Below are 12,143 nucleotides of genomic sequence, written 5' to 3' on the forward strand. Positions count from 1 at the left end.
TTCGCCCACTCCACTACGCCCATTCATAATCATTAAGAATTCACTTCTATGCCATCTACCTATTAAATATACACAATGCCGTAACAATTTACCATCGCGGTCACTCCGTGTCGTGTTGACTTTCGCCCAAAATACCACGTGTCTACATAAGACAAAATAAGAGCATATTAGCGAACAAAAAAAAAAAACGGTGCGAGATTTTGCCAAAATGAACTTTACATAAATAGTGAGGAAGTATCGGCGGCCGAAAACCAAAAACGGTTTTAAAGATAACTCTAAAAGAAAAAAAAACTATCAAAAGAAGCAATTGCTTCCGAGTAAGAGAATGGGAAATAAAAATAAAATAAAGTTTCTTAATAACTTATTAAAGAGTTCGATAATTTACGATAAAAAGGATATACTATTGTTATAATCAAAGGTATTTCTGCCTCATGAAACGATGGTAGATCACAGTTAATCTTTAAGCACATACGAGGTGCAGTCAAAACGTTCCCGAACTGGTTTTATATTGCAAAATATTGACGTCTGACTATGACGTTACTTGTCACACGTAATTTCTACGGAAATATGTTAAATAGTATATAACCTACGTTATGGATCACTTTGAATTATTAACGATTACAAAATTGTTTTCCCTGTTATTAACGATTGATATGCAATATTTTGGCGCCGTTTTATCATGTAAATTTACATGACATCACATCAACTTCATTTCTAAACACACGCCCAAAACAAACCTAATCGCTTAAAAAATATTGAAGAAGTATGCATTGTTTGAAGCAATGGAGAAATCACTGGTGTACAAACGTCAACGTCATCCGAGTGAACGGAGCAACGGACAGTCATTAAATACTCTGCGAGAGTGGGAAGATACCAACGGACATATGGAAATTTATAAATTTGGTGGATTGATTACGTAAATGGCCCTGGACACTCGTATTTGATTGGCACAAGAACAGGATAGTGGCCGTATCGACACATGAAGCGCGTCATTTCGGTAAATCGGCGGAAATCGATCGACGATATAGCGGATGTGTTGTTTTAAGCCATGGAAATATGGAAATATTGCACCTATCAATATTTTGCCCCAGGGGGGGGGGGAGCGGCGGGCAGACCCAGGGGAATTAGACAAGTTTTCCTTTTGGGTGTCTAATTCCCCACCCTGGAGCCAATACTTTTGTCTAAATCCCCATAGTGGGAGATGCTTTGTGTATCTAATGTCCCGGGGATAGATGGATGAAGGCAAACCTAGTGCCAATATTGCCAGATAAGCATTTTTTTCACCCGACATGAAAGAGCTAGAAGTCAGCCAGCCAGAAATGTCATCCAGATGACAGTTGTTTTATTCATTCCAACCAATGCTTTTTAAATATATGGAGAAAAAAGTTGCACCATTTTATCTATTCTGATGGAAAGCACATCAAAACGTTTCCCTACCTACTTCCTAGGTTTAATAAAACAAAACTTTATAAAATAAATGACTTCAGCATTACTGTTTTTATATTCAAAGGGATGACTACCCTTTGCTATATTTTGGAACTTAAAAAAGAATGTCAGAAAGTATATAAAAGTATACATTTTTAGAAAGGTCTCTTCAATTATTATCTCTGTCATGCAATGACAAAGTCAATAAAATTATTTGGATGTGAAGAGATAAAGTACACATTGAATGCGCCGTTTAAAAAAAAAAAATTGTCCTACAGAAAGGGGCAACCCCAACACATATTTGTTTGTCGCATTTCATACCTTGATACTTTTGCAATTTGCCTTTAAATGAATTTTATAACATATATTTGGAAATCACAGGGGATATAAATACCACATTTGGAGTAATAATGAAACTAAACCTCTTTTTAAAAAAATCAGTAACATGGTTCCCTCAAGCAAGAATAAATGTATAAAATGCACTAACAGTTTGGTGTATAAAAATGCACTAACTTTTTGTTGTAAGCTGGTTAACCCTTTTCTGTAGGCTTTTTTTTTGTCTTAAATGTTTTAAATGTTACAAATAGTTTGCATTCATTTTCTTATTTCTCTGTTCAGGAGCAAAAAACACCACTGTATTTGATATTAAATGAAAGAGCTTGAAGAAAATGTTTGTTTTGTTGTGTTTGTTTTTAATATTGTTGTGTTTTTTTTGAGGAGTGTGGGGTGAGTGTTACGCCATTTTCAACATTATTTCAGTTATATCACGGCAACAGATTACTTTTTCATGATCCCTGGTATTTAAAACAAACCAGTACCAGGCCTGTCTTCCACAAAGCGACTTGAGTCGAGATCGTGCTCAAACTCAAAATTTCAATATCAAATAATGACCTCAATATTATTGCTAATAATTTTGTCTGCCTGTGAAACATGGGAGTTTCACAAGCAGACACAAATTTAGTGCAGTGGCAATACAATTGAATGAGATATCCAATGTTGAAATTTTAGTTTTAGCAAGATATCGACTCGAGATGCTTTGTGAAAGCCGTGCCAGGCCAGTACATTTTTGAAAGAGGTCCACCAAAGGAACATTCCTGTGAAAACTTGGATGAAAGTGGGCAGTGATCAGAATAGCTCACCCTGAGCCTTTGGCTCTAGGTGATCTAAAAATAGACCAATCACTAGGATCAAAAATATATAGAACATTGTGAACTTCATTTTTTATTTTTATTTTTATTGTTTTTACATAATATATTCATCAAATCTTTTTGGTACCCTCCTCCGTCCAAACCTCGAAACATCTACCATGATATCTGAAACAGAAGTTACTCAATTAAGCATGATTTTATAGTATGCAGGTTGTGGTGCCTGGGATAGATAATAACCATGCTTTGGCAGGAGTACATGGTGATTTGAGTATACAATTGCACAAAAGTAATTTATAAGTATATTTTGATTCCAGCTGTGTATTATAAAGGGTTTTATGTAAACTTAAAATATTTATACATACATAAAGTATAGTGCTGAATAGACAATACAACTCTTAAAATCTACATATCATGTACTCCTTTTGAGTAAAGTTTAAACAAAAGTCATTGCGCGGTTTAGGAGGAGTTGCACTGAAAAGATGTTATGGACATATTCCTACATAACCCCCCCCCCCCAAAAAAAAAAAAAAAATATATATAAAAAATTCTGACTTTTTGGGAGTATAAATATTCTAATATTATATGTAAAATATATAACTATTAAGCTGAGTAGCATGGGTACTCACTGTCTGGTGCACTCTGAGCCTGGCTATGGTTTGGGCTCCTAGCGGAACTTCTATGGGTAGTCGCAGTCGATGTGGCAGCACCACCAGGAGTTGTCTCTGTCCTCAACTCTTTCTAGAAAAACAAAGCTTTATTTAACAAGAGAGCCAATAGTCCCTATATCGCTAGCCTGAGATCACAATACAAAGACTTAGACATTCCCATGACAGAGGAGGAGCAACAGTATCAGTAGTTCCTTGTAGTACCGGTAGTTGTATGGAAACAAACATTCTGACAAAATACCAGTATGTTTGGGTGAAAAATGTGGCCTTTGAAGTGTATACAAGGTTTTACTAAAATTTGACCGAATACATAGTTTTTAACCCCACGCAACCCAAATTCAAACTTAGCCTACATTTCATGTAGACTCACATTTTGCCCGTATTTCATACATGAGGATTGGATGTTAAATGTGGCATGTAGAGAGTATAAAACGTTTTTTTTTAAGATTTGACCTAGGGACCTTAATTATTCAACGTAGATGAAAAGATTTAATCTGAGACTTGGTAGAGGGTCACCCAAGGAAAATATTTTGAAATTCGACCATTGGTTCAGGAGTCATCTGAAGCAATTGCTATAAATAAAACCGTGACGACCACAACTACGGAGACCGTGCGATCACAAAAGCTTACCTAATAAGAAAACTAACTTTATTTAGTAAATTATAACATGACTTTACCAAACTTTTCAACATATATTTTGACAACAAATAAAACAAAATAGGTTGTTTTTAATTCTAATGGTAGATATATGGGGTGTTGTGTTTGGAGGTGAAAAAATGCCATTAGAGTTCAGTTCCAGTTTGTACAGACATTCTCTTTACAATTTAAAAGTTTTCGATTTAAGCAAATCAGACATGTTAATGTAAAGCCACTTCTTTATTGTTGAGACATTTGTTCTTGATGTACCTGTCATGATGTGAATGCTTTACCTTTTTCAGAGACCGTGTCTCTGCAGCCTTTGCCTGGCCCCTTTCTCTGTTTGCAGCGACATTGTTGAGGTGCTCCAACCAAATGTTAACCTGTTTCCATACAAAATCAACATTTAATAAATTCACATTTATCAATTTGGAACAAACACCTAAATATAGCGCACATAGATTAAATTAAATTTTAATTAAACAAAAATATACCATTAAAGATGAAAAAACGCGTCCGGCATAGCCTTAACCATATTGACCCAATTACAAACAAATCAATGTATTTGAAACTTTAAACGATACTGCTCTATTATAGACCATTTATTAGATTTTTTATGGCTCAATCTGTCGATTCTGTAAACCAACTATGCATGCTAGGGAATGGAAGAAACAGATTATAGCTCCATATAATAATCTTACCAACTCGACCACAGCTACCCTTGTGGGCAGAATGATAACCGAAATTCACAATTGCAGCATCACGAGGGGTTGCATTAGTTCACGGTAGGAAATATTTATGGAAATATACTGTTGTAAAGACGTCGAGTCCCAGTAGCTCAGTCGGTAACAATGCGGGTTGCCAATTTAGGGGCTTTGAGTTTGAATCCCTGCTAGGCCAACTTTCTTTCCGACCTTTGAAAAAAGTCATTGCAACAAACGTCATTCGTCTTGGGGAGATTGTTGTGTGAATTACTGGTGTGAGAAAACCAGGAAACACATGAGTAGGTGAACTGGCCACCGTGATATGACCGAGAAATTGTTAAAAACGGCGTTATATCCCAATCAATCAATCAACTGTTGTAAAGTCAAAAATGTTTAATACTTCATTCGAAGCTAGTTTAATAGCAAAAATAGCAAAAGTATGGGTTGTTTTGCATAATAACTGATACTTCTGAAGTGACAGGTGATCCCCATTATTCTTTTCTAAGATTTAAACAGGGTTTTACCTGCGTTAAGCATCTATATCCTAGAAACATGGTGCTTTACAATTCTGTGAAGTTTGATTCAAATCCATTCAATAATATAGAAGTTATGGCTAAGACACGAAACGGGACGGACGAACGAACGAACGAACGAATGGACGGACAGACAGTGCAATCACTATATGCCTCCCACTTTGTGGGGGGCATAACTATTGAGGCCGGCTAAAGTGGTTGATACAAACCTCTCCCACTGGTAAAGTACACTCTTTACTAAGTAGGGCTGCATCTGTACTGCCATCTGTATGTGCCCTCTGTAAAACGTCAGAGGGTGGCAACTCGACTCCCTATAAACAAATTGATAGAACAATTGAAACAAGAATTTGTCAATGCAAGCCATTGCGCATCACCACGCTGAATGTTTGTAGGTAAGTTAAAACGTTGAAACATGAAATGGTTTAAAAGATGACCTTTGTAAAGGGTTAAACAAAAAGAAATACAAAAAATAAAAAAGAACTATGATCCCACCCAGTCTGCCCCAGGCACCAGGGCTGTGGTCCAGGGGACAAATGAACAATTCAAAGTGAAGGTTTTGTGATAAGGATTGCAAGTTGTAAATATCAATACACTGGGTCAAGTAATAAACAGATTATGATATCATATTATATAACAAATTATTTCTATAAATTATGTAAAAGGGTGATCCTTCAAGATCAAGAAAAACAACTCATATAGAGAAAATTGCAGACTCGGTTTTATTGAGTCTGTTCATGAGTAGTAATTAACGATGCAACACTACTCACGCCCCCTAGCACCGGCTGAAGCGGTATTCAATCTTCAAAACTAAACGCATTGAAATTCATGATCTCGAAGGACCATGGCATTTAATCTCTTAGAGTGAGAACTTGACCTTTGAGGTAGAGACCTGAGCCTTGGATACAATGCAATATCTTCATGTGACACATATTTGTGCAAAGTTATTTTCAATATCCCACTTGACATGACAAAGATCCAGCCCAAAATGACATATCAATATTTGACCTTTAATATCCGAGTATGACCTTGACCTTTTAGGTAGGGCCCTGGGTCTTGGATGAGATGTATTATCTGCTGACAAGTTACCAATATTTGTGCCAGGTTATTTCAATATCCAACTTATCATGAAAATGATACATCAGAAAACTACATATTTTATATATATATTGTTTTATATCTTTGACCTCAAGGTCACAGCAAAAATGTGGCAATGTTTTAAGTATCTAGTGTGAATGATGTAGAAGATAGGTACTGGAACACACATACGGACCGATGCACGGCAACGGGTAGCATAGTGGAAGGGCCATGTCAAGAGAAAATCGCCCTAGTGGTGACTGAAACCATTGTACACACGTGCAGATAAAAACAATTATATTATACTAGCAGTAACAAAATTCAAATGGTCACTAGGTAGATTCTCATCTGACATGACTGCAATTAAAATCATGATCAAGACATACACCATACCTTAAGCCTTTTTTCAATGACTTCGCTTGGTGGGAGGAAGTGACCACCACAGCACTCATGGTCTGGACAGCTTCCCGGTCTTCTGTCTCCGTCAGGCATGGGGAAAGGCAGGAAGGTGAGAGGTGGCCCACCAGGAAACCACAGCATAGACTGAAAAGCAGGCACTGTTTTGAGAAATTTAAACTTAACCCCTAGCCCACCGCTATATTTGTCTCCTGCTTCATTGTCAAATGTTGATGGATTTACTTAAAAATTGGTGAAACTATTCGGCGTCTGATCTTGATCCAAGCTGATTGAAAAATAACCTCCATCATGAATGGCGGGCTAAGGGCTAATGGTTAATACACTTTGAAATCTTGATGGTTTGTAAAATAAAGAATCTATAATAATATCTACAATATACTTTGGCTTGTATGTTATCTGATATCCAATCCAATTATAATTCACGCCTATTAACCAGCGTTACGGAGGCTACAAAAAATGTTTTGGTATAAATAGTGACATTGACCTTGGACCGAGTCACCCTAAAATTAATATGATCATGACCTTCTTTCTATATGTATATGCAACATAAGTTTCAAATTTGAATAAAATATTTCACACCGAGCAAAGTTATTTAGGAGAATTCATTTTTCTTCTCAAACAAACACCTTGACCTCCCAATGCACCACCTCCTGCATTCCTATAAAATATATATGATTTGCCAAGATAAACTTAAGTCCATGAGGGCCTGTGCTCTACTGGCTTGGTTTGTTTGATCATTGTCAAATCATATCATGTATGTATCAGCAACAAAGGGAAGATGAATAAGCAATATCGATATCTTACTACTGTATAAGTTTGGTGACGATCAGAAAAGAAAATGAGATTTAATCACATAAAAAATATGAATTATAGCAATTTTTGACAATTTCAAGGGAGATAATCCAGTCGTGCATAGGTTGATCTGACTGATTTTCGAAAGGAACCAAGCTCTCATAAATATATAACTACTGTATAAGTTTGGTGAAGATCTGAAAAGAAAGAACTTTATGGCGTAAACAAGCCGATTATAGCAATTTGGACTAATTCAAGGGCCATAATCCAGTCATGCATGCGCAAATCTGGCTGGTTTTCGAAAGGAACCGAGCTCTCATGGATATCTGACTACTGTACTTTAGATCATAAACAAACAATTGTTTACTGATGCGAAATGTAATTAATTCAATGGCCATATAAATGCAGTCATGCATGGGCGGATCTGGCTGGTTATCGAAAGGAATCAAGGTCTCCTGGATATCGAACTACTGTATAAGTTTGATCAAGATACGATCAAAACTGAAGACTAGAGCATGAACAAACAAATGTTTACAGATGCACGGACGACGGACACCGCTTGACGACATAAGCTCTCTGGCCTTTGGCCAGTAGAGCTAAACTAGAACATGTGTCCATAGGACACAGATGCCCCCACTAGCGCTGTGTCAAAAATGCAGATTTTTCACTAAATCAAGGCCCATAACTCCGTAAATATAAATTTTGGTGAGATGAAAATACCCAGGTGCTCAAGTTCACACCCCGAGTAATACATCCATGAAGTTTCAAGTCTGTACATCAAAAGCTTTTTGAGTTATGGATGACACAAACTTTTCGGGACGGACAGACAGACGGAATGACGGACAGACGGACAAAGGCAAATCTATATGCCCCCCCCCCCCTCTTTTAGTGGTGGGGGCATAAAAACTATATTTACCTCATCCATATCATCAGGTCTTCCTTGTGTGCACAATGGGTGGATACATTTTTCTTCATAGCAGCAAGCTAGGTGGAAAACGTATTTCCTTGGCCCATGATCAATGATATGTCTATTTCTCAAATCCCACAACATAATGGCTTCATTTAGTGTTTCTTTTTTCTCAACTTTCAGTGCCTCTTTTTGAGCTTTAGTTCCTCTTCTCTACTGTTTAAAAACATGACCTAATTCTTGTTCTTCAGAACTATCCGGTCCTTTAAACAACTGAATACCCGTACCAGAACAAGGAGCTCAATTTACATAATCTATATAGACATCAATTGCAGCATTTAAATTACTAGTAAGTCTATCCGTACTTAAATTTCCAGTGTCTGGGTCAGTGACAGGCCCATTAAGAGTTGAAGGTATGAACAACCCACTCCTAGCCCGCCCTTCCATCCCATTTTGTAGCTCAACCCGGTTAAGGTTGCTGTTTCCTCTATCCCGACTTGTTATCAGTTGTATTCTTGATGGCTTCATAAGATGTCGTTTTGTCCAGAAGAGCTGAACTTCTTCATGCCCTGGACCCTCATCTACACCACCATCAACTCTTATACACTCCGTTGTTCCCTTCAATGAATGTTTGATGGAATCATTGTCCAAAGTTTGGAGAAAAGTTAGATCAGCATAATGCTGCGCAGGATTTTTTGCATGTATTGGTTGTGCTTTCACAACTCCAACACACACCTCATTAGTGGTTTCAGAACCCGTAAAATTGTATGAGGTGGTCTGGAGGTTGGAGGGATATTTGTTGGTGTAGTCCGTTTTTGTAGTTAATGGTGCTGAACCTGTAACACATGGTAATGGGTGTTGACTTGAAGTCATTGCATCTAATCGAAAAACTGAACAATCGTCTCTGTTAATATTCGCTTTACCTCTGCCATCAGTGTATTGCAAAATGTCCAAACCTTGATAAAAACTACAAGACCAGTGATGGTCTGGGTTGTACTTAACTTCAAATCCTTTCCTAGCTCTTCTGGTTGTTATTGCAGCAACCCCTCTGTATCGTTTAGATGAAATTCGTCTCTTGTTACGTGCTACACAAAGCTGTACAACAGTTCCATAACTGAACTTTCTTTTATAAGTCTTTTGAAGATGAGACTGAATTCGCTTGTATGTCACTTTTGGTTTTATGTTATTTTTAACCTTTCCGTCAAATGTAAGCACCCCTGTTCTCCGCCAGGCATCTGCCCCTACACTACTTTCTTTAACATAAGTCTCCATGGTTTTACCAATATCCGGGATTTTTTTTAAAATTCCACTTGTTTTCTTACCCACTTTTCTTTTTAAAAAGCGTCTTTCAGCTATAATTTTATTGGCATTAGCTCGTGCTTTTCGACGAATAGACAACGTTTTCTTGGCAATAACCATTTTTCCATTTTCATCTAAAAGATTATGAATGTTAGCAAGTTCGTCCGTTGTTATTTCAGTATCACTGTCTGTGTCTCCAATTTCTTCATTATCATGATGAATTGCTTCAACGAGCCGATTTCTTAAAAGAAAAGCTTGACGGCTTTGTTCTATCAGTTTTTCTTCATTATCTGCCAAATTCAACATAGGTATCAAACCAGCAAAATCAAGCAATAGTTGATTGAGTTGTTCATCATTCAAAGTTAAATTGCTTTCTAACACCCGAGCAAACGCAAACCAATTGTATTGTAATTCTCTTAAAAGGTCCATTAACTGGTGGGGATTCATATATGGCACATTAACATTCACCTCTTTGTACAAGTCATACTGCTGACCGTTATTTCTAACATCATTAACGTCACATCTAACGTCGCTGACATCATCAACTCTAACGTCACTGACATCATCACATCTAACATCATCACATCTAACGTCATTGACATCATCACTGAATTCATCACATCTAGTATCGCTAAGATGTCCAAAATCATCGCCAATGATATCCTCAAAATCTGCATCATCATCTGTGCTATCCTCATCTGTGCTGTCTTCAACCTCAAATGATTTAATACCGAAGCCTTTTAAAACATTCACCTGTAAGTTGGCTAACATTTCAACGCCTTCTCTAATTTCTGTCGATTCTCTTAATGCTTCATTCATTCTGTCCTTTCTTCTATTTATATTTGTAACACTATATTGATTTTTCATTTGTGAAGAGCCTAACCCACTTGCCTCACTAAGTAAGCATGTCAGCCGCTCTCTTTCATCGTCTGATCCTGCCATTTTCAAATAGTTACGAAAATTTTCAGAACTCATTTTTGAAATTTGTACACTGTTGTCAGGAGTTTTGCACGAAGCAGACAGTAAGGCTTTGCATAGAGCAATATTTGCCTTAATGCTAAAAACACAGTTTGTTTCACATTGTCCAATGTTCATTTTCATAACAGTAACTGGCAACTGCAGAACTAAACGTTTTGCTTTTGGAATTCGGTAATTTTTCATATCTGAATCTGGTCTCAACATTTTGAATGCTCCTTTCAAGTCAATGTAGAAATGTTTTGAAATATACAAACTCAGTTCCACTTTTCTAGTACACATCATGCATGGCTGTTGATGTTTGTCAGAACATATAAATTTTATTACTTCAACATATTCTAAAATGCTCATATCTACTAAAGAATAAGAAATTCCTTCATTTTCCGTAAAGTTTGTTAAACCTTTTTTTTTCAAGTTCAAATAATCATTTAGCCCCTTCAAATCAAGACAGGTTTGAAAGGGCCTTTTTAAAAATTTCCATCCTTATTTGTAGCCCCTATTACCCCGGCGACCTTCTCTGGTACTGAATCGACCGACACTGCTTCAACCATCTCTGGTACAGACTTGACCGACGCCGCATCAACCATCCCACCCACCATCTCTGGTACTGACTTGACTGACACTGCTTCAACCATCCCGGCGACCTTCTCTGGTACAGACTTGACCGACACTGCTTCAACCATCCCGGCAACCATCTCTGGTACTGACTTGACCGACACTGCTTCAACCATCCCAGCAACCATCTCTGATACAGACTTGACTGATGCTGCCTCAACCATCCCAGCGACCTTCTCTGGTACAGACTCGACTGACACTGCTTCAACCATCCCGGCGACCATCTCTGGTACTGACTCGACCGACACTGCTTCAACCATCCAAGCAACCATCTCTGGTACAGACTTGACCGACGCTGCCTCAACCACCCTAGCAACCTTCTCTGGTAACAAATCGACAGAAGCTGCTTCAACCACCACGTCAACCTTCTTTGGTAACAAATCGACAGAAGCTGCCTCAACCACCCCAGCGACCTTCTCTGGAAACAAATCGACAGAGGCTGCCTCAACCACCCCAGCGACCTTCACTGGTAACAAATCGACAGAGGCTGCCTCAACCACCACGTCAACCTTCTCTGGTAACAAATCGACAGAGGCTGCCTCAACCACCCCAGCGACCTTCACTGGTAACAAATCGACAGAGGCTGCCTCAACCACCCCAGCGACCTTCTCTGGAAACAAATCGACAGAGGCTGCCTCAACCACCCCAGCGACCTTCTCTGGAAACAAATCGACAGAGGCTGCCTCAACCACCCCAGCGACCTTCTCTGGTAACAAATCGACAGAGGCTGCCTCAACCACCCCAGCGACCTTCTCTGGAAACAAATCGACAGAGGCTGCCTCAACCACCACAGCGACCTTCTCTGGTAACAAATCGACAGAGGCTGCCTCAACCACCACGTCAACCTTCTCTGGTAACAAATCGACAGAGGCTGCCTCAACCACCCCAGCGACCTTCTCTGGTAACAAATCGACAGAGGCTGCCTCAACCACCCCAGCGACCTTCTCTGGAAA

General features: G+C 38.3%; 1 protein-coding gene across 1 annotated transcript; it reads right to left on the reverse strand.

Annotated features, from left to right (window-relative positions):
• Positions 1–2,629: 2,629 nt before the first annotated feature.
• LOC128239420 (uncharacterized) lies at positions 2,630–8,387 on the reverse strand. The gene is made up of 6 exons (XM_052956041.1): positions 8,311–8,387; positions 6,579–6,728; positions 5,321–5,422; positions 4,168–4,257; positions 3,200–3,311; positions 2,630–2,738 (listed from the first exon to the last, which is right to left on the reverse strand). The coding sequence occupies exons 1-6, from the start codon at positions 8,317–8,319 to the stop codon at positions 2,668–2,670; spliced, it is 534 nt and encodes a 177-aa protein (XP_052812001.1). The 5' UTR covers positions 8,320–8,387; the 3' UTR covers positions 2,630–2,667.
• Between the last annotated feature and the right edge of the window lie 3,756 nt (positions 8,388–12,143).

The sequence above is a fragment of the Mya arenaria genome, chromosome 6, assembly GCF_026914265.1.
Source record: "Mya arenaria isolate MELC-2E11 chromosome 6, ASM2691426v1".
Lineage (NCBI taxonomy): Eukaryota > Metazoa > Mollusca > Bivalvia > Myida > Myidae > Mya > Mya arenaria.